The sequence below is a fragment of the Gavia stellata genome, chromosome 14 (genome assembly GCF_030936135.1).
Source record: "Gavia stellata isolate bGavSte3 chromosome 14, bGavSte3.hap2, whole genome shotgun sequence".
In the NCBI taxonomy this organism is placed as follows: domain Eukaryota; kingdom Metazoa; phylum Chordata; class Aves; order Gaviiformes; family Gaviidae; genus Gavia; species Gavia stellata.
Genome location: NC_082607.1, coordinates 20823129 through 20850966, shown reverse-complemented (window position 1 = coordinate 20850966; position 27838 = coordinate 20823129). Strand labels below are relative to the sequence as shown.

The 27838-nt window shown below is 41.8% G+C and overlaps 1 protein-coding gene across 1 annotated transcript; it reads right to left on the bottom strand.

The window, feature by feature from the left end:
* Nucleotides 1–413: 413 nt before the first annotated feature.
* LOC104254600 (putative bifunctional UDP-N-acetylglucosamine transferase and deubiquitinase ALG13) lies at nt 414–27838 on the bottom strand. Its single transcript, XM_059824584.1, has 25 exons — nt 27677–27838; nt 26227–26277; nt 25443–25489; nt 24459–24531; nt 22564–22645; nt 22023–22203; nt 21039–21114; nt 20252–20360; nt 18972–19036; nt 17948–18048; nt 17007–17134; nt 16052–16289; nt 15397–15553; nt 13228–13360; nt 12741–12776; nt 12552–12607; nt 11886–11948; nt 11360–11531; nt 10261–10383; nt 6143–6183; nt 5112–5295; nt 3787–3971; nt 3599–3606; nt 984–1140; nt 414–449 (listed from the first exon to the last, which is right to left on the bottom strand). The coding sequence occupies exons 1-25, from the start codon at nt 27836–27838 to the stop codon at nt 414–416; spliced, it is 2664 nt and encodes an 887-aa protein (XP_059680567.1).

Here is a 27838-nt window from a genome sequence, read left to right as displayed (position 1 = left end):
GCAAATTTTATCAAGGACAGAGCCTGTGCAGACAGTCATTTGAAAGATTTGCAGTTCACGTGCACAGACTATTCAATGTTTTCTTCCTAAACTTATCAACACAGCATGAGGACAAATTAAAAAATAGCTGCTGCTGAAACAGCCCTGAGCAGATTCCCTCTCTCACATATAAATACAAGTCTAACATTCGTTAAGTTCACTGCTTCAACACAGTAAAAAGAAATTCAAACCTACCAGTTTTTTTTTTTTTTAAAAAAAGAGATCTGCTTTCCTATTCAGATACCCAAATATCAATTGATTGTTTTGTAGCATATCCAGCTTTGTACTAGGCTTCAACTACCAATAAAAAGATTTATTTTAGAGTTTGAGAATACACTGTGCCACTTTCTCTACAACCCAAGAGAAAGACTGTTTTAATGGAAGTGTACATCTGGAATTTTCTCCTGTGCCTGTAGCAGAAGGAACAGTTTCAGGAACAACATGCTAGCCCCACACATCACAACTACAAATTCCTAGGAACAATCCAGGCTATCGCTATACAGTTTCTGAATCTAGTTACACAAGTGATAAATTACACTGTGGCAAACAAGTGAAAAGCTTTCTCCCACAATATTTACAGCTAGACAGACATCCACAGTAGGAAGGGATTTGTTTTGTTTTCAAACTGCAATAGGAAGGAGAAACACGAGCCTACTTTTATGAAAAAATACTAAAGAGAAAACAAGCAAGGCCAGTCAGGGGAGGGAGAAAGAAGGGGAACATTCAGAAGAACTGAGGTTTTAAGCAGGTTTTACAGGCTCTAGACTCATTTCAGCCTTCCCTTCTCAAAAACACACTCACCGCTAAAGCTTATTCCAAGGAAAAGACAAGAAAAAGGCTGCTGTGTATTTAGGTGAAGAAGTGCTGCGCGTTTGTACAGCTTTCCCCCCCTCCTCCTCCTCTCTCTTTGAGAGGATTTGACAGACCCCGTGCTCACAACTTACTGGTAAAGTAGGAAAAGCAGTGTCATCCTCTCCTTCAACTTCATAGAAAGTTATAGTTTCCTCTGGTCCTTGAGGCTCCTCCCCATTCTCTGGTACAAACCCATACTGACATTCCTTATTCACACCCTGCATCTGACGGCGGCTACGGCTGTAGGAGCTTTAAAAACAAGAAAGGAAGTTAAGACGCACCACTATCCGCAGTTTCACCTCGGTTTCGTCGCTCAGTTTTAACTCCGTTCTCTTTGGAGAGGCACAATAAACCCCTTATTTCCTACTGTGCCATTAACAGCCAACTCAGCCCCCTCCACATACCTGTCCCACCACCCTCCCCGACTCTTCGAGAGCAATGTTTTGTAAAGAGGTTTAGAGTCACTTACCAGGACCTGCAGGAGAAATTGTCATAGCTCTGATAGCATCTCTTTCCTGGACTGGGGTAGAATGCTATTTGAGGGCCAACCATGTTGTGCCTGTTTATAAATCGGGCAGATCCCCTAAGTTTAAAGGGTAAAAGGTGCAATTACCAGGAAGTGCCTCTCAGATGGAACTCATTTGTAGATTTACCTAGTAAAGAGCACAAACTCTCTCCTAACTAGTCCGCAGCAAGAATGAGTAGAAAACAAGTGGTGATCTCAGACAGGTTTTCAAGGCTTCGTACCTTGGCATCCCAAATCCACGGTTATGTCTCTGGGGAGGATTCTGAGGATGACAGGGTTCGTAAGGTGCCATGTTTCCACCACCCTGTGAGCAGTGAACTGGAGGAGAGCGCCCCTCACTACTGCCAGAATCAGCTTCCCCCCATGCTCCCCGCCAGAGAAGGCAAAAACAGCTGAAGCTGTTGTACATGATGCAGTGGCAACACAGGTAACCGTAACTGAACTCCAACTCAGATCCAGAGCGTTTCTGCTACAGTCTGAGCACTACACATTAGGATAAGCTGAATCTTGTATCAAGAGGACAAGCAGGCTGAATAACCATGTTTTCTTTTACAGCCCTAACCAGTATCTCAAGAGGAAAATTAACTGTAGGAAATGGGGGGAGAAGGGAGCTGCCATGAACTTCTACCTTCTGAAAAGAAATTTCTAGCAAAACACTGGGCATTGATGGCTAAAGGCGGTGAGGGGGGAACCCAAAGCAGAGACCTCCAATTCCCATGCAAATTCAGGGGCAGCAGTGAAGTTACAACTACTATTAAGTCATACTAAGCCAAAGCAAGTGTGGGGTTTTTTTTTTAAAAAAGCCTTTTATTTGTCTTGGAGAGGTAGGAAAACACAAATGGGAGGGGAAGATATAACCAAAAACTTAGACATCCAAGTCCATAGCCGTAGTATGTACACTCTACCTGGCCTCCCTATAGAAAGGGGAGATACTATGACTGGCTGAACTGCTGTTTGTGGGGGAACTGCTGTTGTGACACTGGCTGGAGTGGAGGCAGCAGAATTTGAGGAGAAGCCTGTAGCTGGAGCAGCATAAACACCTGTTGAGGCTGAAACTGCTGCAGAGTTCACCATCACCTGAAAAAGAGTCAGAGTATTCAGTAGACTGCCTCTACAAAGTAGTAAAAGATTTGTTAAGTAAGTGTCTGTGCTGGTTTTCAGGGCCTCCGGCACTGAGCCAGCATAACTCGCATCTGTGCCCTTGTTTGTCACCCCAGGAGAGGGCTATGCCACCATGATGCCCCCAGGGCTATGGGCAGGGCCCAACTCGCACCCACTTCTTAATTTTGCACATGCAGTGTGAGTTTCTATCAAGGACAGAGCCTGTGCAGACAGTCATTTGAAAGAATTGCAGTTCACGTGCACGGACTATGCAATGTTTTCTTCCTAAACTTATCAACAAAAACACAGCTAGAACTTTCCACTACACTTCATTTCCACGCTGAAAGCTTTTGCTACTTTCTCCTAAAAGGCTGGAGCAGCCTTATCCCGCAAAAGACAACTACATTTCTTCGGTCCAGGCTGCTGGATGACTAATTGTCAGGAACATAACCTGCCAGTGATAAACAACCACTCATTTTCATGTGTTTAATGCTTTTATTTTGTGCTATCAGTGCAAATTAAACACCAGGACTACCACCATTTGTGCAACAGCTTTCACAAAACAAATCTTACAAACATACAGCAATATACAACAGATCAAAACAGTATTCTTACACTTTTAAGAGTCATGAAACCTATGCAGAATGAAATTAGACAGAAGAAATACAGCTATTACAAATATGTGACCACTAGTGGCAAGGAAGTTTTGTTTTGCGAAATCTGAGAAAGCCAACCTATTTCAAACATTTTTCATCCTCTAATGACCCTGTGCCCAATTTTTATCTGTAGCTGTAATGGCAGCCCATTTCAGTGCTTAAACAAAGAACCAGGTGCCTAAGTGTTCCAGTGCAACCCCTCACAGAGGTACATGATGCAACATTCCTTTAGTGATAGCATATGTTTTTACATATACTTTATGTAGCCAAATTCAAGCTTTGTGCTCCCTGCACTATAGTTTGTGTATACTCTTTTCCTATGCTTTCCTACATAATTGACTAAAACATCATCTTGTCAAGTCAACTATCACTAGCATAAACCTAAAGAGAAACATGGAATTTGAATGCAGTTTCATCAACTCACCCAGCCCACTAAGACAGGATAACATTTACAAAACAATATTAACATACAGTTGACAAACAATAAACAAGAGAAACCAAAGGCAAGAAGTGAGCTTATACCTCCCAGATTTACATTCCTTGAGGCACATCATGAGGTGCAGGGTTAGGTGAGGCGATATAGCTGACTTGGTGCAGTGGTCCAGAACTTACAGCATTAGCAATTTGTGGAGAATTTCCATATGGAGAATTTACTGGATGCCAGGTACTAATACAGCGATAGGCAGGTACTAAAGAATCAAACCCAGGAAGAGATTGCTGGCTGAAGGGGTCCGACACGACTGGGTAATATACTGGCCCGTAAGACAGGGGTGGAGGTTCTGCACTTTGAAAGTTACCTTAGAAAACAGAACAAAATACACACCTTTACCATATTTTACCAGATCTATGGCCTTTTTATGCAGACTTCCATTACCATGAACACAGCATTATTTTGGTGGCCAAAAGGGAAAATCCATTTAGACGACATTTTTTGCCCATGTGTCCCTCCCACCAGAGGGGTCAAAATCATTTTGGGTCCTAAGTTAGACTAGAGGACAACTTACTCATCTTCTCACTAAACCTGGTTCAAGAATTGCTTACCACCATTCTGCACTGGAGTGGCAGCTTTTTCAAGAGGGACTCAGCTAATATATTCTTCCCCTATTTGATCTCTGACCATATGACACTATGCGAAAGAACCACCCTAGCTAACAGGCTGAAGCATTATCAGAGCCATAAGCCTGCATGCCTCTGAGCAACAGTTCTGCTATGATGTTCTCCTTTCCAACACTGACCATTTGCCATGTTCCATGGATTTTGATGAGCTAGGCACCTGACCCTTTTGACATTTTTCCTCATTTAATACAATCCTCCCATTTATTGCCAAGTCTATCTACAAGCTTGTTACAAAGCTGCTAGGTGAAACTAAGTTCTGCTGTAAATCCTACAGACACTAAGAGACACAGCTAGCAATAAGGGCTACTCAAGAGGTAAGAGCTCAGCTTGCTGAGCCTAAACCCAAGGTTTGCAATGTCTTCCTTTTAAAAATTCCTGTGGAGTACCAATGCTCAGTACTTGCCAAAATGCAGAACTATCTCCTTCACTTTAAATACAGGCATTCTGGTTTGATACTCTATTTGCTTATCCGTGAGCAAAGAGATTCCTTCACAGTTTTAGAAACAAAGTTCTCCGAAGTTAAAGCTAGTGTACCTAGCACAGGCCTAGAAAGGATTACTTCTTCCTTTTTATGGCTTTAGAAAGCCCTTGACACATCGGTGGCTACACCAGTGACTCTGACATACTTCAAGTAGTACCACAGATGGCAGAGGAACTTGTGACAACCCCTTACTAGGCTTACTCTATGTCCTCCCAACCTCACACTTCCTGCAGGATAGCAAAGCTGCAGGCAGGCAGTTCCTATGGAGCAGTCATGTTCTGAACACCTATTCGCTCGCCTCTCCTTAGTTGTGTATGTGGTCTTATACTCAAATACTAACCATTTGCAGGTGCTTCCAGGGGAACCTGGTGAACCTCAGTTCGCCCAGCATCAGGGTAGATCTGAGGTACTGACTGATCTAGGACAGGAGCTGGCTCAGCATAAGCTGGATAAACTTCCACAGGTGATGGTGGCGGTACTGGCTGTACATACACCATGGAAGGCCAACAGCTCTGATGGTAATACTTTGAGAAAAGGGAAAAAATACAAGGTCATGCATACAACCACATACTCTCTCATCCCTCCTCCAAATCACTACTAGTTTCAGGTCTAAAGTTAAGAAAAGGGCAATTTTCCTTCCTAGCCCCTTAAGATACTACACACACCAAAAATAACGAATACAGCCTACCAGAAAAGATATTGCAATACCTGCAGCAACAGCCACCTCAGTTCCACATTGCTTTTGTGTCAGGAATCTTTACAAAGAAAGAAGATTCCCACCTATCGAATCTGTTGTATTCAAAGAGAATTCTCCTATTTCTTCAGTTGAAGAAGCTGACATTTCTTCTTATATGTCCCTGAGCGGCAGCCCTGACACTGCGTATGACTGCTGGTGCAGAGACAACTCTTCAGCAGAGCAAGAGTTCCCAGAACACAGAGAAATGGTGCTAACCAGTCTGAACACAGCTCTACAAGTCCTAGAAGGCTCAAACCACACACCTGTAAATGGTCTTTGATGTCTTGTCCAAGAACACATTTTTTTTTAAGAATGGCTCAGGTTCCTCCCCTTATCTTCACAGAAACAACAATATTTATCCACCATCCTCCACAAAAACAAGAACAAAAAAGCCACCACCACAACCCGAATTAAAACAACTAAACACACATACTAGTGTGCTTCACATTTTGAGTTAGAACTTCACTTCCTGAGCTATACTTAAATCTCCACCAAGCAAGCCTATACGTATTAATAGTCAAGTGCACAGGATGCACATTTAGCACACTTGAAAATTTTAGATACATTAGTACATTTGTCAAGAAAAACAGCAGTTTTTACAGGCTATTTACTACACTCATTTTAAAAGCACTTACTTGCAATCCCAGGTTAAAGTAATACCGCAAGACCTTTGTATCTGAAATTAAATGACATAACATTAAAGAGCAGAAGAGCATAAATTGAGAAGCAAAAGAAATTACACACGTTAAGAGCATTTTCTTTTAAGTTACTCTTACTTAATGAATAAGAGTATTTTAGCACCACTTTTTCCTTTAACGTTTTGAGGGTAAAGAATACATCTTGAATATAAACAGTTGTTAAAACTACTTTATCTTTAAGTTAATCCAATCAGGTATTTGTGCAATAAGAAAGCTTTTGTCTGACCAACTTATCTAAATTCAACAATTACATTAGCTTTAATTTTGGTTTATTCATCTTGATTACCCAAGTGATAATTGTCGGTGTTGTTACAAGTCTCCACTGTCTAAGTAAGTAGGACTTAAGCAATTCTGGCTTCCTATTAAGGCTGGGTTTTTAGAGGAGGAAGTATTTTATCAACTAAGAACCTTATTCTGAGCCCCTAAATTAAGATGACCACTAAAAAGCACTCCCTCCCTTCCTCACTACAGAAACGAGAAAGGGTTTGGAAGCATGCAGACAGGCAGAAGCAGCCCTCTCACACTGCAGTGACAATTCACTCCCAACGTACACACATTATATACACACTCTGCATGCATATTGCCAATACCCATGCTGGGCTGGCATGCGAGACAACGGGCCAACTCCAATACAGACTCCAGCTTCACACTGCTTCTGCCCGGTGTTAAATCTGGCTCTGCCACTATCTGCGCCTTCAGAGCTTTGTTGCGCAACAACCACAGAGACGTCAATGGAGACAACACATGCAGCAATCCTCTGATCTTCTGACCTAGTTTTGTGCACACCCCCCACCCCCCAATTGTTATACCAAGTCAGAAAATGGAGGAGGGGGAGGAATAAGGAATATGTTCCTTACTTCTCCTTCTTCACAAGGGTACTTCCCTGCTTTCTTTCAAGTAGTCTTTTACTTCTGTCTTCCATGTACTGAATAATTTGCCCCCAGGCAAATACACAATATGCTGAGAAGCAATCCAGATGCATGGAGGAACTTCGAAGCCCCTCTCCAAGAACAACAGGGTTTTGAACTTGGAAAACACATTTCCAACTGTCCAAAAACAGCAAAGCAGTTTTAAACCTTTAAAGCTGACCACCAAAAGGTAAAAAAGAGAGCGCATGTTTTAATCCTACGAAGCAGTTCTGGAACTGCGCATAGAAAAAAATTGTTGATTTCTCAGATTCAAATACAGGTTTGTTTTGAAGCCTCAGAAGAGCAGGTCACCTATTCCACAGCAGCAGGTTTGCGTGTGCATGCACACACACAGACTTTGTTTTATACTGCTGGGTGCTGAAAGGGAAAGTGGGGAGACAACTCAAAAGGAGCGAGCCACTAAGGGCTTCAAGTTGGCAACACCTCCAGAGTTACCATGTACACTGTCTTCTTACCACCTACCCACATCCCCCTAGACCTGGGCCTTGGCTCCACATTGCTTCCCTGTCCACCCACCTACCACACATCCACACCTTCCCAGCCCTGCTCTTCTGTGGTACTGCACGTCATATTTTGCTGCAGATCAGCACAGCGTCAGAAATACAAACCCCAGTCTTGAAATACATGAGGATTTGTTCCTCTATTGCTGTTGCCAATTCTCAAGTCTTTTACTGTTCAGCATATTTGATCAGGGCAACAATCCACGCAGCTGTTTCAGGAAGTGCACACAGATCCTTCCTTACATCTAACAGCTGTAAGCTTAATCCTGAAAGGGCTGGTGATTTGGCTGTGACATTGACCAGTCAGTAAAATATTAAAAATAACCCAAAAGCTCACATAAGCGCCAGCTTTTCAGTATCTAGCCAAAACTACATCTACATTTGCAACAAGGTTTTGGTTTTTTTTTAAATCTGATTTTGTTCTTCAATCGTTTATGCAAATCTATGCAAAACAAGCATAAGAGCTGAATGAAACAGCTGCTTCATAGCAGCGATAACAGTACAAAGGAAGAGCTGGGAGACTGAAGTGACAAACTGCTACTGGAAATATTAACGTCTGTGGAATGCTGGAACAGAAGCCAGTACAGTAGGAGACCAGTTTTTGTTTATATTCTTCTTTTAGATGTCTAGAAATCAAGTCAATCTTCAGTAAAACATGACTACCTTATGAAGCAATAGCTAAGCCAAAAAAAGTTAACCACCCTGACATGAAAGTAAAAAGACTATGTTGACTACTGATAAAAATCTCATCTTACAATGCATCAGGACAAAAATCACAATGAAGTTTTTACTGTGCTAATGGGAAGCTCTGGTCAGTCCTGAACACTACTGCAGCCTCTGGAACGCAGTAATATCAAGTGGTCTTTTATCAACAGCTCCTTCAAATACAAGGGAGCAGGCAAGGACAGGACACCTAAGGTCACCATGTTCATAACCACATTTCACAAGCCCTAAGCTCCATTAAAAAAAGATCCAAGAGACTCTGAAAATTGCAATAAATGCAGCTGTACCAAGTAACACTAAGGCACGCAGCAGGTTTTCCTCCCAAGTCCAAGACTTCAGTCTGTTGACAAGTCACACTCCCAATCTATACCAGGCCTGCAAGTATCTTTAGCAAAGCGCACAGAACTCTAGGTCAAGTATACCCACATACTTTACCCTGCAGTACTCCAAAGCTTCTGAATTTCCTAACTTAAAGGCCATATAGATTATACTACAGCAGTGTGACAACATAAATGCTACATGCAATTCCTTACTAACTACCAACATTAAGATCCTTAAAAAAAATTTCTGGAGTCTATGCCAAGAAGGACATGGCCAATATTATGAGCGACTCAGCTGAAGAGCTACAGGCAGGGTCTGAAGAGGTTATTAATCCACATCCTCTCCAGATTCTTGTCAGTACACTTAACACCCAATTCTCCCAAGTGCTGAAAGCCTCAGTTAAGGGCATTCAATGAAAGCTGAAAACCGTTAACTCTGATGCATGCATAGTATCATCTAGAGTGATACTACTGCAACAGGGGAAGTGGAAAACAGAATATTCACAATTAAGAAAACCAGGAATTGAGAGCACCTGCAAGACAGCAGATTTACTGCAGAGCACATTAGCAGTACCTGTGAAAGCAGCAAGCGTCTGAGCAGCTGTGCCATAGTGTTTTTCCAGATCAACTTCTGACAAGACAAGCGTGTTACATGGTAAATGCAACTGAAGGAATCCATACCATTTCAGCCCAAAGTTGTTCTGCAACCTACCGGATGTAGCTACCTGAACTGTAGATATCAAGAAGAGCTCTTTATCTTATCTGAAGTTAGCCCTCCAGGATTAGTACATTGAGGAAAGTCCCACATAGGGACAACAGAGCTACTTTAGATAGCAATACATTGAATCAAGCATGGAAACAATTTGCATTACTAAAACAGCTTGGCTGTCTGATGCAACCTTGCATGGTATGCTGATATTCTTAAATTGTAAGAGCAAGTTGACTAAAGATTACCACTGTCACTATGAAGTCCATGTTCAGCTGATAAAGCTGAAAGCTGTTTCTGAGCTGCTGTGCTGGTAGGTACTATGTTGGTCTTTGCACGCTCATTGCTCAATAGCTGAAGTGTACCTTAAACACTGTCATAATTGATGACAGTATACAAAAAGGCTATGCACCCAAGCAACAAGGTGACCCTATGCTTTATCCTCGGTTTATGATACCACAGAATGCCATCTTGGAGCCATACAGGAAAACACCACAACATCCCACTGAACTGTGCAACAGCACGGCTTCATAAATACACAGATTTTATTTTTTTTAATCAGTTATCACAAAAATGATTACTCCACCAAGAACCAGTATGATCTAGGCCAAGCACCCTCTCCCTTGGTATTAATTTCTTTAGGATGCTGTCTAAAGCTGCAGTAATCACATATTTGAGTCAGACATGAACTTGCTATTCAGAACTGGGAATTAAAACATCTTTAGCATAAGCTTCCATAATATTATTTCTCACTCCCTGTGAGCTGCAAAGAAACATATCTTCTCACTATAGGTATTCTGTTAAGCTTCCACAGAGAACACAAGTCAGAAGCATGCCAAAGAGCAGCAGTAGTAAAAGCACAAAATACCGTCGTTACCTCGAGGCAGATCACTGCCACTGGGATCACAAGAGTAAGGTGGAAGAACAGCACCAGCTTCTCCCACCTCACTGACTGGAGGAAGAGGAGCTGAATAAATTGGGAATGGCACCGAAGAAACTGCTACAATTAGAAGGAAACAAAAGTCAAGTCAAATTTGCAATGGCATGTCAAATGAGCAAGATGCTAAGTTACACAATCAAGCATGCACATCTTTGTCATCTCAGTGTCCCTAAATACAAGCTTTAACAAAGTTCTCCTTACTAATCACTTTCAAAGAATCCCAGAAGACATTTTGGAACCTTCCCATCTGGTTTTAATGTCAAGCCTTAACTGTATGTCTAATCTGCAAGCTTCGTATTCCAGGTAAGAATGTCTTTCACAGTCATTTCTCCATGCTAAAACGCAGGGCAGACTTCCCTTACGTAACAGTCTGTCCTAGAACAACCGGGAACAGCCTAATCTCTTTAGTCATCAGAAGTGTGACGCCAAAAAATATTTTGGACAGACTACTGTTCAGTATTCATAAGGTGGCCCACACCTCTAACGCACCAGCAGGTTATCTGTAGATAGAGCATTTCAGGTGGTTAAGTGCACCACATGACAAACTACAGATTTGATCTGCTTGCACAGAAATAACTAAGCACAGGAGCTAACTAAGGGCCACAAAAATGAATCGGACATTTTTGTGGATCCTGAACCATCACAGCCAGTGACTCTTTTGGAAAGCATAGTTAGGCCTCATGACCAATATCTCAACTCAAGAGAAAAATTAACTGTAGGAAATGGGGGGAGAAGGGAGCTGCCATGAACTTCTACCTTCCGAAAAGAAATTTCTAGCAAAACACTGGGCATTGATGGCTAAAGGCGGTGAGGGGGGAACCCAAAGCAGAGACCTCCAATTCCCATGCAAATTCAGGGGCAGCAGTGAAGTTACAACTACTATTAAGTCATACTAAGCCAAAGCAAGTGTGGTTTTTTTTTTTTTTAAAAAGCACCTTTTATTTGTCTTGGAGAGGTAGGAAAACACAAATGGGAGGGGAAGATATAACCAAAAACTTAGACATCCAAGTCCATAGCCGTAGTATGTACACTCTACCTGGCCTCCCTATAGAAAGGGGAGATACTATGACTGGCTGAACTGCTGTTTGTGGGGGAACTGCTGTTGTGACACTGGCTGGAGTGGAGGCAGCAGAATTTGAGGAGAAGCCTGTAGCTGGAGCAGCATAAACACCTGTTGAGGCTGAAACTGCTGCAGAGTTCACCATCACCTGAAAAAGAGTCAGAGTATTCAGTAGACTGTCTCTACAACTGGCTTTGACAAAGATGATGGAAATGCCACACAGTTCAAAAATTCTCACTTCATACAAATGCATTTTGGAAGTCCTAGCTGTAAAGGCAGGTAACTCTCCCAGTTCTCTAAAACTGGCTTGAAAATACCAGTTCAGAGTTGCAGACACCTGCAAGACATCTTCTCACCCTTCTGTTTTGCTTATATTTATAGGGAATTGTATTCCTTCCTACAAGATGCTGTAAGGGGCAGGTAGAGGGACCCCACAAACTGACACTAACCAAGCAGTGGTAGCCTCTCCACAGGGCTACCACAATAAAGTACTAGATACTACCTTCTGGGGATAGCTGTAGGAAGCCACTCCATCTTGAGGTGACACAGAGACTGGCCCTTCTTCCTGAAGGGATTCCAAAGCAAAGCATGGTCCATTTAAGAGGCAAAGAAGTAGTCACGCGGCACGCGCACACACACACCACAGCCCTAAAATTTTTCATTTATTTATGGACTATACACACACAGAGCATCTTCTGTAACTCAAGTAAAAGCAGTTTTATTCTGACATGCACAGGACTGGCTTTCAGACCCACTGTAGATCAGTAGGTGACTAAAGATTTAGTTTCAGATTAAAAAAACAAATTCCAAAGTCCATTCTATCAGAGGTGAGATCTCTCCAGTCCCACAGTGGAGGAATAAGACTAACTGGACTAGGACTTGAAGGGCAGCATGATAAAAGCAAGTGCTGTCTGGAGCAGAAAAAGAAGAAAAAGTAAACAGCGCTCAATACACACCTTCTCTTTGCGGAAGGGAAGGTGGAAAGTCATTAGTGTATCTCGTACAATTCAGACTGTACTTGCAGACTCGGACAAAAAGCTCACTATTTAGGGAGGAACTTCCAAAGGAAGTCTCTGACCTACTCTGTTAAACCTGCATCCAAGGACAGTTCTATGAAGAATGCCACACACTTCAAGGATTCCTAATCTGAACAGTGACTAAAGCTTACCAAGGTTGCTGTAGGTTCTGCTGAACTAAATGCTGTTGCAGTTTCACAGTCGGGATCTGGAAAGCATAGGCAAAATTAATGACAAAAAAGCAGCATTACTTCTAATCCTTCAGAAACTTATAAAAAGGTCATAGTGAGTGCATTACATTCACCAAGTGTTATAACAGTAAAGACTGAAGTTTTACTTACCTGGAGGTGCATAGATATATTCTTCATGATATTTCCCTACAAGTGAGAGAACAGGAAGCTTTGAATCATGTTAAAAAAAAGCTTGAAGCTGAAGTTACCACAGTTACATTTCAGTGCATCCATTAACGAGCTGCTTTCAGTATCATCTTGTTTTGTACAGAAAAGGTAGAGAAACACTCAAGATACACTAATTTTGTTATTCCACCAAGTATCAAGGTTGCCATTACCAAATTTAGACCACGCATTTTTAAGTGGCAACTTGGCTTGCTGCAGACCTACGCAATCCCAAGCGTAATGGCTCAGCAAGCTTAAACAGTAGTGACACATTTCTACGAGACCACGACAAAAAATAACATGCTCACACACATGTTCAAAGCTCACAATAAACAGGTATTTCAGAGATGTAAGGAACCTACTTTAACAATCAAGGACACTGAAGATCTAAATCTGTCTTTTCTCTTCACCCACTAACCCTTTAAGAACTCACCATTTTCACTTGTTTCTTCTTCCTCCTCTGAGGAATTCAGGGTCTGCTTGTTAGGTGGAACAGAGTTTGGGCCTCTCCTTGCTACCCAAAATCCTGCTGGACCATGGACAATGGGAGCAGGGCTACCCTGGCTCTAAAAAGCAAAGTCAGAAGCGCGCATTTAGAAATAGTTTAAAGCCTCTCCATGCCCTACACACATGCACACAGAGTAGAAACAGGCTGGCAGACCAAGCTTGCTGCAACCAAAACGTACTAGAAATACTATTTGTGTGTCCATTCCTATGCACCTTGATTGCAGTAGAACAGTCAGGGACCCCTTTACCTTTTGTTCTGCCTAGCATACTTAAGGTAATTTATTTTTGAAGACCTACCACTGTCCTATGCAGTACAGTCAAGCTGCTCCCTCCCAGAACTTGGCCAGCTTTATTTCAAGCTCAAACAAAGCTGAAAAGGAGGGAGCAGACTCCAGATAACAGCCAAGACTGCTACCCCCAACATGTACTCCTGCGTTCCTCATCTTGGAGCATTCCCACCACACCAACAGCAGATCAGTTCATCCAAATACTCTAATTATCATGGGAAAAGGTTATCTTTAGTCACAATCAGTGAAACCCATGGGTGGCTGCTGGCACAGACACCGCTGTCTGCACTAACTTGACCCACACATGCAAGCCTGACTCTTTCAGAGAGCAGCACCCATCAAGGTTTCCCACAGGACTCCTTTAACACTTCACGTGCCCTTTGTCTTTGCACTGAAGTCAGTCCTTAGCTGCACCAGAATTTAAAATGCAGAATTCTCTGAAGCAGGAATATAGGATTGAGATGCTTGAGTAAAAGAAGTTGATTCACTCTCTTTTGTGATGGCTAAGGTGACACTCAAAATTCTCCTCAGAAGACATGGTGACTATGAGATCGATAAAATGCTCAGAGAGGCTTGTAAGATTTCCAAGGTTGAAGGAGAGGTGGTAAGTCAGAAGATTCTCCCACCAGGCCTCTAGCAGGATGGCAGAGTTTTCTGCGAGATGCATCTTTCCCCAGGAAATGTTATATTCCTTTACTAAACAAGACAAGGAAGAGACAGAGAAAAGGCTTTGGCATTGACAATAACAAAGTCACTGAATGAACATGAAAAACTATTCATTAGGAGCTGCAGGTATATAGTCTAGCAATGGGGAGGAAAAGCTAGTAAGCTATATTGATTTCATGTCAGGAAAAAAAACTGCAGGATAATCTGTCCTTATTCCTTGACATTCTTGGAAGAAAATCAGAGCAAAGGTTACAGATCTAGCACATGAGGACAAATTAAAAAATAGCTGCTGCTGAAACAGCCCTGAGCAGATTCCCTCTCTCGCATATAAATACAAGTCTAACATTCGTTAAGTTCACTGCTTCAACACAGTAAAAAGAAATTCAAACCTACCAGTTGTTTTTTTTTTTAAAAAAAGAAATCTGCTTTCCTATTCAGATACCCAAATATCAATTGATTGTTTTGTAGCATATCCAGCTTTGTACTAGGCTTCAACTACCAATAAAAAGATTTATTTTAGAGTTTGAGAATACACTGTGCCACTTTCTCTACAACCCAAGAGAAAGACTGTTTTAATGGAAGTGTACATCTGGAATTTTCTCCTGTGCCTGTAGCAGAAGGAACAGTTTCAGGAACAACATGCTAGCCCCACACATCACAACTACAAATTCCTAGGAACAATCCAGGCTATCGCTATACAGTTTCTGAATCTAGTTACACAAGTGATAAATTACACTGTGGCAAACAAGTGAAAAGCTTTCTCCCACAATATTTACAGCTAGACAGACATCCACAGTAGGAAGGGATTTGTTTTGTTTTCAAACTGCAATAGGAAGGAGAAACACGAGCCTACTTTTATGAAAAAATACTAAAGAGAAAACAAGCAAGGCCAGTCAGGGGAGGGAGAAAGAAGGGGAACATTCAGAAGAACTGAGGTTTTAAGCAGGTTTTACAGGCTCTAGACTCATTTCAGCCTTCCCTTCTCAAAAACACACTCACCGCTAAAGCTTATTCCAAGGAAAAGACAAGAAAAAGGCTGCTGTGTATTTAGGTGAAGAAGTGCTGCGCGTTTGTACAGCTTTCCTCCCCTCCTCCTCCTCTCTCTTTGAGAGGATTTGACAGACCCCATGCTCACAACTTACTGGTAAAGTAGGAAAAGCAGTGTCATCCTCTCCTTCAACTTCATAGAAAGTTATAGTTTCCTCTGGTCCTTGAGGCTCCTCCCCATTCTCCGGTACAAACCCATACTGACATTCCTTATTCACACCCTGCATCTGACGGCGGCTACGGCTGTAGGAGCTTTAAAAACAAGAAAGGAAGTTAAGACGCACCACTATCCGCAGTTTCACCTCGGTTTCGTCGCTCAGTTTTAACTCCGTTCTCTTTGGAGAGGCACAATAAACCCCTTATTTCCTACTGTGCCATTAACAGCCAACTCAGCCCCCTCCACATACCTGTCCCACCACCCTCCCCGACTCTTCGAGAGCAATGTTTTGTAAAGAGGTTTAGAGTCACTTACCAGGACCTGCAGGAGAAATTGTCATAGCTCTGATAGCATCTCTTTCCTGGACTGGGGTAGAATGCTATTTGAGGGCCAACCATGTTGTGCCTGTTTATAAATCGGGCAGATCCCCTAAGTTTAAAGGGTAAAAGGTGCAATTACCAGGAAGTGCCTCTCAGATGGAACTCATTTGTAGATTTACCTAGTAAAGAGCACAAACTCTCTCCTAACTAGTCCGCAGCAAGAATGAGTAGAAAACAAGTGGTGATCTCAGACAGGTTTTCAAGGCTTCATACCTTGCCATCCCAAATCCACGGTTATGTCTCTGGGGAGGATTCTGAGGATGATAGGGTTCGTAAGGTGCCATGTTTCCACCACCCTGTGAGCAGTGAACTGGAGGAGAGCGCCCCGAAGGAACACTGTGCTGTAGCCGGGGTGGAAGAACTGGCTGACCCCTGCTATAAGCCACAGTCATAAAGACTTCCTTTCCACGAACTTTCTTAAGCATTCTCTTCCGTGTTTTCATATCCATTTCTGCAGTTTCAGTTGAGGACAGAAAGATAGATTTACACCTTAAACAGCTGACTCCAAAGCTATGTTCTCTTTATCATTTGAGAAGAGTCAATATTTGGATACATGGAAAAGAAAGACCCAATGGCCTATCCCAGAAAAAGTGCATTTTAAGTATGCAAACTTCATACCCTTATTTTGAAGGCTCAAGCAGGCATTGTAAATTATGAGCAGAATACAAGCATCTCACATGTGAATACCTTCCCACCTTCAGCTGGTGAAACCAGTACTCTCAATGTTAAAATCTCTTTATGAAGGCTGCATTTGTTTATCAAACCAAAATTCTCCAAATCAAACAAATACAATCCATATTTAATTGGCTGGGGAAGCCCTAGTCTGTTCACGCATCTCTGCTAAGGCCAAATCAGACAAGGTTTTTTGTTCACAGACCCAGTCTTTACACATTGTTCTCAAGTGCCAAATTTCTTCTTGGTAATTTTGAGCAATACCAACTTTGCTATTTATTTTCAATGGATTTGCTCTTTCGCAAAGGCAAATTCATCCCTCCGTCTGAAGGATCACTTTACATCAAAACCCTGCAGTGACCAAGGTTCACATCACAGGCTTAGTTAAATCACTTCCAATATCCAAAGACTGCTACTGTTAAAACTGTCACCACTGTCTCCCCCACTCCCTCTCCAGCCCAAAGAGAAGGAACACTTGTGGAAACCTTGTACAAACCTATTCCTGAGAAGTATCCACCTGCTATTTTCTGATAGGTTCCTCCTTTTCGGCTGGGAACCATATTCCAGGCAAGGACAGGCGCCACTTGTGTCACTGGTTTTAAGTTTGCCAAAGGAACTGTATGCCTACACGAAGAACAGTGATGTTAGCAGTGCCACAAGGATACAACATGCATAACTGCACAACAACATAAGCTGAAACACCACTAAGACAGAAGAAAATAGAAAAAACCACCAACTTAAGAGTGTAGGGAGCCTGTGGGGGGAAAAAAAAAATAAATCTGTTTCTGTGACACCAAGAACACATTACTGTTACTTGTTTATTAAAAAAAGGCAAGCTAGGATTTAGTCTCAACACTATTGACTTCCTGGGTCAAGTCTTTCTTCCCTGCATTTGTATGCCTTCAGAGGTACACCTGAAAGCATTCGACAACACAGCATTTTTGCAGTATGTCATCAAGCGAATTCTAGGTTTGGAGAAGAGCGAATGCTTTGAACAGCAAGGCAGAGAAAGTAGTTAGACTCACCAGAAGTGCTAATGATTTAGTTGTTTGGGTACAACATAAAAAAAGTCCAGAGAAGCCAAAAGCAGAGGGTAATTTGCTACCCGTGAATTAAGCCCCAGGTAATTTGCTATCCGTGAATTAAGCCCAAACTGCAAAGATCACTTTCACATTCCAGAGAAGAAAGAGCAGCAAGATTTCACAGAAAACATTACAATAACAATTTTTGGTCACTAGAAATCCAAGAGAAAAGACTTCCTGCAACATTTTATTTGAAGAGTGATAGCCAACACGGAAGCAAACCCTCACTTTATATTTAAAAGCCTAGGTTCTCTTTTCTTTTCGAAGTATCTTAACAATCCTATTTTAAGTATCTGTGAATATACAAACTCAAGCAGAAAGAGTTCAAACATGAAGCTGTCACCAGACTGCTTACTTTTCTGCCAGCTCCTCAACGAATACAGTCAACGTGTTGCCATCCTGTCCGACTTCCTGGATATGAGCATTGTAATACTTACCTCCAGGCTCCAGACGTACCTGGAGAGAGAACGAGGGAAGCTCTAGAAAAGCCAAACTGTATCAGGGGATTCAGAATACTGCCTACAAACCATTAATAGCAAAGGCTGCTCCTAGCTGACCGTATGTTACGGAGTTGGCCCAGGAGTCTCAAATACTTTGTCAAAATAGCAGGCAAAATAAAGAGCACTGTACTAACTTCAGGGAGGAAGGGAAAAAAAAACCAAACCACCAAAACAGTCTGGTGAGTGCCCGAGAGGTAAGAAGATACCTGCTTTCTAACTTATTTTTATACACTGTGCCAAGCAGATAAGTACCAAGGAAGACTGCTACTTAAGAACTTCAGTAGAACGGAAGATAAAACAAGAAGTTGAAAGGAAAGCTCTGCTCAGCTAGAACAAGTCACCAAGTGAATCATCAGCACTACCTCAAACAGCGATAAAAAAAAAATAAGCCCTCACTACATGCAACATTTGAATACAAAGAAAGCTGACCTTCCTTTCAGCATCTCCTGGCCAGATCACACTACTCCTCCCTTTTTACCTCTCCCCTTTCTATTTTATAAAAATATTTGCTACATTACTTTGAAAAGCAGAAGACTGTCCAGACTTGTTGATGAGCCCCAGTGAAAATCTAATAGACAACTACCTCAAAGGCATACCCTGTACATTTCGAGCTCTCGGTCTGCAACATCCACACTCACAGAATGTGTATCACTGGTTCACAATGAATTTCCAAGCAGCTTTTCCTTCACACTACCCAATGTTTAAAGGTAGATTTTAGAAAGAAATTAAATTAAAAAGAAAGTCAGATTAAAAGCTACGAGGAAGAGAATGAGAAAAGTCTTGGAAAATTCTATGAAGTCAAGTATTTTATGGCTTACCACACTCCATTTAAAGCAGGTTTAATAGTTTATCATAACTGAGTCTCCTTTGAGTACTAACCTGACACTTGTCTCCTAAATAGTACTGTCTCCCAGCAAACACCATGTAGTCAGTTTTTTGAAGCTCTAAAAATAAATGAATAAATAAATAAAAAGGAAAAAGCCTTTAAACTACTGTTCTTTCTTCACGTATCCTACAAGTACGTCATGACAGCATCCAACTACAAATTATAGGCCAATTGAGTTAAGTATTTCCTACGCAGATCTGAACATTCCCCATAGTAACGGTGAAGCAACTGTAGATGTTCTTGTAACAGACCATAACCAGGCTAAGTCACAGGAGATCAATATCATCCAGATAATGCACTAAGTAGCACTACTACTTCAATACTACAATGTCTTTTGTGATGGTACCGAGTAAATCCTGCATTTAATACCAATCGTGGTATTAAGAATGTTGGACCTGTCTTGTCCTGCCAGAGTACTGGTGGCACTTGGCAAAAATGAGTTGTTACCCAGGAAAAAATAACATTGCCCAAGTCTCCTTGCTGCTAGATTTCAGCAGGTTTTTCTCCATCCCTTGCCTGAATTCTCTGCATATCAGTACTCTACATAGATAATTAGTTACTATACTCTGTTCCAAGAATTTTAATGACCCTCATTACTGCTTACGCAGTTGTAAAATGCTGGAGTTCTTCAGTATGCAAAGCACTTTGGGTCAGACATCAAACATCACTTCAAAACTTATCTTTCTTGGTAACTTCTTGTTTTACAGATCAGCCACAGTGTATGCCAAAAAGCAGCAACCTATCCCAAGCCACAAAGACCATGAAATCTCCCCAGAATGTTCAAACCCAGGAGAGCCGGGAAGCAAGAGAAAACTGATCTCATTTGACAGATCTCAGTGCTAAATTTGAGATCTTCATTATTATACAACTCTGAAGCCAAAAATCGTACTTTAAAAAGCAGAAGTCCTTGCACACATGCTGCAACAAAAAACTCTCAAATTTGAATGATTTCCAACACAACAGAATGGTAACACAGTCCTGTACTCTGCTTTGAGGCCTCATATTTCCTATACTATAGTCAATAAGCAGCAGAGGTCAGATTTTTCGTAACCTTATCACCATTATACGGTGTCAGAAGCAGTGTTGTTCATACTTTGAAATGAAGCCAAGAAACCAGCTACCAGCAAGAAGATGTACTACCTACAAGTATCTGCTGGGTTAACCAGTACCATTCACATTTCAGCTGTGAAGAAACTAGCAACATAAGCTATTCATAAATTTAACACTGAGCCTAGTACAAAAGAGTTGTTTGGTTTTCCCTTTTTAAAGATACCTTTTCTGCTGTCCAGCCAAACATCAAACTCCACATTTCGATAGATCTCAGGGTCCAGCGCTTTTAGCACTTTATAAGGAACAGGCATCTTTGATGGATTTTCTGGAGGCTAAACATAGTTGAAACGGAGCATTAACAAGTGCATTTAATGTGTTCAGCATAATCTCTATCCTGCCAGCATCTGTGGACCATTTTAAGATGTACACATGCTATTTTCCAAAATTTTCACTTCCGCTATATTTGCCTAAAAACACATTTAGGCATTCAGCAGCTCAGCAAGCAGACTTTGGAAAGGTTAGAAACAGGCTGAAGAGTAACATTTGGCACATTCTTTACTCAAAAAGAATTGAAGGAAGCTAACCAGACCAATGAAGCCATGGTTTCAAAAGTTGGTGGGAATTTCAGTTATTATAGCTGAAAACAGGTTTCTACAGAGTTTCTAAAACCATTCCAAAGTGATTTATACTGTGTTCAAAACACAAGTGAACCGATTTAAACCATTTCTGGGAAGAACAGCAGACCAGGAAACATCTGCTAAGCTCCATCTTTGGGGGGAAAAAAAAAAATTAACTAGAGAAGAACAAGAGAATCTCAGAAAGGAAAAGGGCTTATCCAATTTAATAGAAACTCACTGGCAAAACCAAAAGACAAGCAGATGGAAGAAATAAGCCACCCACTTTCCAAAAAGTCATTTTTAAAAAATGGAAAAGAGGGTTTAGCCCTAACAAGGGTAACATCATACAACAAAAAACCCACACCATAAGGAATTCTTCCCTAACTGACAAACCTTTTCTTCTTCAATGCCTTGTTTGAACTTATCTTCCTGTGGGTTGTCAGTATCGTTGCCTTCCCAGTCATCCACTCTAAGTAATTGAAAATAAGATTACAGAAGATACAATGCATGATTTCTAGCCAGGATTAAAACCAACCGTTCATACAATCTGAAAAAGCACCATGGTGCCATCAAGTGGTAATTTTGCCTTAAACACTAGCCATGGCTGCGATGCGGCGCAGGACAACCCTTTTCCTAGTTTCAAGAACATGACCTTTACTTGTTCCAACACCCACCCCTAACAAGGGCTACTGCTTGCATTAGGAAAGGATGAAGATGATCCCACTGACCGATTAAACTCTTGCACTGTCAAGTACAACAAGACACCCTGTTCCAAGTCCCATCAAACCAATGTCATCTGCAAGCATTCAGTAATAGTCAGAGGCATCCCTCAAGCCTTTCTAGGGACTTGACCAACACGGGATATGAGGGTTTCTATAGGTACATTCTGTCTGTTCCCCTCATCCCCACTGATCCAACAGACTTGAATAATGCCACCATTTAATCATCTATTTGGGGTACAATTCTACTGAAAAAGGAGAAACAAGAAAATAAAGCAGAGCTCATTTACTCAATACACTATCGCCGCTGCAGAGCTATAGAGGCTTAGAAGAGTAGTAACAGTTTCTCACTTAAAAAAATATTCTGATGACATAAGGAACAATTTTATTTACAAATAAGCTGACATTTTACAGAGTAACATGCAACTATAACATAGCCAGCAGCAAAGGATGCTCAATTACGTGACACTCCCCAGCTCCAAGGAAAGCACACCCTCTTCCACAATATACTTCAACTTTGTGTTTGCGTCATGAGATAGAAAAAAAGAGTTAATACCCCGTGAACATTCAAAGAAACTTGGAAAAGTTGCCCTTTACAAGGTTTTAATTTTTTTTTTTTTTCCTTCCCTTTTACTACATCCCCTTCCCAAAATACTACCTCTTTTCTGATGGATTTCTGGATACTTTTTCATGAAGACAATCAAAGTTTGCATCCTCACTTCCTACAGAGCCGCTGTTTCTGTTCTTCTTGGATCCACTTCGAAACACCTCAACTGCAGACCTTAGCTCTTCCTCATCCATGCCAAACACATCTTTGTACAGGATCTCATATAATGCAGCTAAACAAATCAACACAAAGCTCAAACCAAATTATGATAATACCAGATCCATAAGAACTAGTGCAGTTTCAAGGTAAGCATATCTTCAGGTATTATCTACTGATACAAAGCACTAGTTAAATTCAATTAAGGAGAGTATCATAAAATAATTCAGGTGGGAAAAAGGGACCTCTGGAAGTCATTTGGTCCAATAGACCACTTAACAGATAGAATAATGAGTGTATGTATATACTAATAAATTAATTAATAAATGAGCTTCCAATCTCTCTCCTCCCCACCCCTGAAAACCAAAACAAACACTGCCTATAAGCATAGGAAAACACATAATTCTCTTCCATAGAAAAATTATTTCAAGTTTACCCTGGCAAATAGCAGCATTTTCCTGGAATTGTTTTGTATACACAGAGTCATAATGGCCATTGCCGGAACAACACAGTAAAATCTGGGAAAATAAAAAAAAGGCTTTAAGGATGGAATGATGTAAATCCTAACTCCTTCTATTGCTATCCTAGCTCAAGACTACATTATTCTTTCATTCTATGGTCAACACCAACTCATCAAGAAAACAATAAATATTCTCAATATAAATAGGAAAAAGCTGTAGAATCAGCTTAAAACTGAATCCTAGGTAAAGTCTCTAAATAAGTTTGTCCAGTATACAAAGAAAAACTATCAATTTTATTTCACGTTTAATACAGCATGATGTACGAGTTTGTTTCCAGCTTACCTCTGAAACCACCAATTGCTCAAGAGATAAAATAAATACAAGCTATTAAATGCAGTACCCCTGGGATACACTGTGCAAGTATCAAAGGCACATTTCACCCTTCCCTACCTGAGGGACTAGAAGAGCATCTACTTCTCTAGCCCTCAACAAAGCCTTGCTTTTAATAAGCACTACTACACTGCCTTTCAAAAAGGATGCATGCTTTCTGCAACATACGCATCGATACACCAAGTAAACGTATACATCAAACCCCATCCTGGCATATGACCACAGCCAACTGCAACTGGCAGAAGCCCTTAGGCAGCTGTCAGCACATTGCCAGCAAAGATGCTTCCCAGTGAACCAGCAGGAGCTGGGATGCCAGAGCTCTTAATTCAGCGTGCACTATGCCTTCTGCCAACACAAGCTCTCATCTCACGGTGAGAATGAGCAACACCAGAAAGAGCTGCTGCCTGTACATGCAGTCTAATGACAGACAGCTGCCAACACTTAATGAGAGCTTTGGTGGTAAAGCCTTCGAGGACAAACACACATTTAGACCATACTGCTTGATTTTTAAAGTTAGCTCATTTTGGAATTAGGTTAAGCTACACAGGAAACTACATAAAAAAAGAAAGCAGCACATGTAAACAGAGACAGTAATACTAACCAACAGAGAAAAACAGCTGCAGCAGCACAGATTTCAGAGCAGGCTAACCACTTTGGCAAATATAATAGCCCACACTGAAATCCATACCACAGCAACTTCACTGGCATCATGCCTGAGCTAGCCACATAATTGTGTGGGCACATCTACATGGCTGCAGAAAAAACCAAGAGGGGTCAGATGGGAGATAATACGCAGTATTTCTCCTTTATGTTCCTTCTTTTTGCCCCCAGCAGTAATTCTTGTGTAGATAAGCTGTTCCATTAGTTCCCATTCTTAACCGGGCCCAATTTGTATGTCACAGAAAGGAATCAGTTTGTTAGATTAATCCATTCCCATTAACTTCCCCTTTTCAGGAAAAAAAAATGCACACCTCATCTGACTTCAGGAAGAAGGGCACTGGGGGTGGGGGGAGAACACCTTCTCTTCTCCAATATGATAAATATATCTTGTTCTGCTCTTCAACTCAACCCAGCTATTTCATTCTACCCTGACAGATCAGTCAAATTTCCACTGGGAAGTGTTTTTACCCAAAGAGATTTCAGAAACATGAAAGAATATTCTGGAATTGTGATGTTACCTCTTCCTGCCAAAAGAAAACTTCTTTCCAATAAAGAGCTGGAGTAACAAAAAAGATTGGCAGGCGAACAGCACACAATCCATCCCTCAGATGAGAAGCAAAGCTACTCTAATTGAATTAACTGTTGTGCCAATACTGTGCTTTTTCCATGAGCTGAGGTCAGCTTTGGGGTTTTGTTCAGGTATGCAAGAGCACTGGAGGTACAAGAACTCAATTCCAGTGGCAGGTTTTAACAACTAAGCAGGACTGGAGGTAACTAGGATTCAGGGGTAGGGGTAGGAAATTGCCTCACTTCTCCTCACCTTGACTTCAAAGCCATTATCTGTAGCATAAGTGGGTGGCTTTCCAGGGTACCGGTACAGAATAAAGTCTCGCCTAGGTAAGCAGAAGAAAAACAAGACTTGAAAGAGCCCACTTTTAGTAGAACTATGTTATGAAGAAGTTTGCAGGGAGCTGTTTAGAGAATCTGCTGTTGGTGTATAGAAAAATCAAATAGAATACTTTTCCTGAATGAATGAATGCTACCATACAGCAATAGCTAGGTGAGCAAACAACACCCACCTTAGGGGAAAAAAAAATATCTGAGAAAGACCATTATATTTAGTCACAGATTAGGTCAAGTACTTATGCTTAGGGCAGGCTGCTCAGGCACCAAGACAATTAAGTCTAAGTGCTTTAGTCACCCTGCAAAAGGATTAGACCCTCAGTACAGGGAACTAGTAACTCTTGCAAGACTTCAGTTTGTTCCTTTAGTAGTGGAACAGAACGAGCCTGCAAAGGGAGGGTTCTTCCTTCCACCGCTGGAAGAGCCAGACTGCTTGTTACAGGATAGCAACATTTTTAGCAAAACAGCAGCACCTGCGCAGGTTTATGTTACTTTTGAAATAAATATCAGGGTTTACACACAAAGTACTCCTCCCTACTGCAGCTTTCAAGAACACCTACGTAAGTTTTAGTCATACTTACAACTACCACACAGCTCCTTGTTTTTTCCCCATTTTTCCATCCTTCAGCCACTAGAAGGAAACACTTGACTTCGGAGTTTAAAATTAGCAAAACCATAACAAATAAACATTGCTGGAAACTGACCCTCCCCTTAATCCACACTACAAGACCAGGGGATGTGATGGCACCCATTTACACATTAGCTGAAGTAACTGTTAGGGTAGCATTTCTCACCATGTTTCATACACTAGTATCTCAGCGACAAAGAAATAAAAGGTTCCGGGGCCAGAGCCCAAACACCATCAAATCCAAAACAAAGTGAAACTTAAAGAGACACTTACTTGTACATCACTGATAAAGCACTCATTTCCAGCTGGCCAGCACTTTCCTATGCAAGATTATGAGATTACACGAGATAGCAAAGCTGTCTTCAACACTGAGAACTCTATTCTAGCTCTCTGTAGTACTAAAATACGTAACCAAACTCATCAGTTTGTTAAAACAAACAATCAATGCATTTAGAGTTGAGATATTAAGATTTTCGGGGGGGACTCTGCAACATGGGATGGCCATGATTACCAAGCTGAGTAAGATGGGGCTAGTTCTGGCAGTGACTCTTAGACACATCATTCAAGACACTTTCTTTTAATTAAAAACACCACATTTGTTTCAAAGACTGCTGCGTTCACCGTACTTACTGGTTAAAGTCTAAAGAAGTAAAAGTTTGAACTCTAACATTCGAACCTGGGGGTAAACGAAGAAGCAAGGGATTGCAAAGCCTGATAACCATTTAATCTGAGGTACACTCCACATATTTTGCCTTCTTCTTAGAGAAGAACTGCAGTTAGGAGTAAGGCCCACAAGAGGCCTCAGCTTTACTGCCCAGTCTGCATAGAGTGCTCCTTTGCACCAACACAAATTCCCTGCTAAAACTGAACACATGTGAATGTTCAGTACATGTAGCACTACTATGCAAAAGAGACCCCAGGATTGGGGTCTGTCTGAAAAAAAACCAAAACAAAAAAACAAACCCCAAACCACCACATTTTAAACCAGCACCTAATTACTTTCCTGTTCTAGTCTCCTCAAATTTTAATCTCTTGACAAGTATTAGATCAGTCTTACCTTTGGATCTCCTAGTCGTTCAAGGTATTTCTCGAATGATCCTTCCACATACTTTCAACAAAACAGAAAAGAAAACAAATATAAAAACTTAGCCAGTTGGAAAGCAAAGTTAAACCTAAACACTACGCCATATGTTACAAGCTGTTGAACAGGAGGGGGCAGGGCAGGTGGCATAAACACCAAATTTGGGACTAGTCTGCCAATTCCTATCATTTTTGGATTCTGAAGGGCTGTGGTCTGACTGGGGGTATGACTTCAGCTGTTCCCTGCCTCAGAGCATGGGAATGATTTGGGGCACCAATGTGGAAATACCAGGAGATCCTAAAACAATTAAGAGCATGAGTCTGAGTAATACTCAAGTGACTCTCTCCCTCCTAGATTAAATTAAGCACACTAACTGTGATTACAGGGGGAGAAAAACCCAAAATGCACACCAAGAAAACCCAAACCAACCCCCCCCAAACCAATGCCACACAAAACCACGTCACGCATGCACCCACGCAAACCACCACATGCAAAACCAACCAACCAACAAAAAAAAACCACCACCAAAAAACCATGACTTTATACAACGATTAAACACACTCTGCAGTTTTCCACCATCTTTTGACATTTATTTCTTACTCCAAAACCCTATGTATTTCCTACCTACTAAATTCTGCACTGGTTGCTCCACAGAGAATATACTACACAAATAACCATCACCTTACAGGTTACTTGGGTGTTAGTAGCTTGTGTGATTTCAGAACTTCAGAAATACAAAGTCAAGTAAGACTTGCACGATTGCAACTCAAGTAAGGTAAGCAAGCAATCACCCTGCCACTTCTCTTCTCCTACACGCACCAAGCCTGGCAAAGCATAACATGTTTTCAGTGCATATGTTTACGTGGGTATGTTTACAGCTAAACCACTCGCCCCCTCCCACAATACTTCCTAACTACGTGCGCAAAACTGCTCAACACACATATTACTTACAGATTCAAACTTAGGCTGGTGTTGCCTCATGAACAAGACACAAGCTTTCCTAACTTCCATGTGATGAATTTGAGATGAAAACAGCTGAAAAAATAAAGGTTAATAAAGAATGAAGGAGCAAATTGCAGAGTTTAATTTATGCTTCACATCAGGTTTATTTTACTCGTAGCTTACGAAGACTAACGCCACCACAAAACGCTTCGCCAAACAGGGAGAGGAGACGCTGCAGAGGGCCGCGGGCACTCGGGGGAAGCAGCTGAGGAAAGCCCCGGTGCCCCAGGAGCCCGCCGGCCCGAGAGCGCGGGGCTGAGCGCAGCCGTCCCCACAGGCATCCCCGCCCGCGACACCTCATTCTGGGCACCCGGGGGGGTCTCCAGGCGCACCCCTACCCACCCCCGGGCCTGGAGCGGACGCCGCCCGCCGCGCCAGCCCCGGCGAGGGCCTGAGGCGCCCTGGCTCGGCCCGAGACCGTTACCGGTGCCGCCCCGCCGCCCACCTGCTCCGAGACGGCTCGGAAGAGGCAGGAGGCGTCCTTGGCCGTCATCTTGCGGTACAGCCCCAGGCTGGCCAGGTACTCGTCCATGGCCACCTCGCTGAAGGACTTCTGCCCGAAGTACTTCTTCCAGCCCTTCTGCAT

What these genes read in the sequence shown, in the direction of transcription:
- LOC104254600 (XM_059824584.1), bottom strand. Translation starts at nt 27,838, where the DNA reads ATGCAGAAGGGCTGGAAGAAGTACTTCGGGCAGAAGTCCTTCAGCGAG. An exon ending in TGGATACTTCTCAGGAATAG is followed by an intron (nt 16,290 to 17,006) that starts GTTTGTACAAGG and finishes CTGAAACTGCAG; the next exon opens with AAATGGATATGAAAACACGG. An exon ending in CTGCTTTTCCTACTTTACCA is followed by an intron (nt 13,361 to 15,396) that starts GTAAGTTGTGAG and finishes TTTGCTTTTTAG; the next exon opens with AGCCAGGGTAGCCCTGCTCC.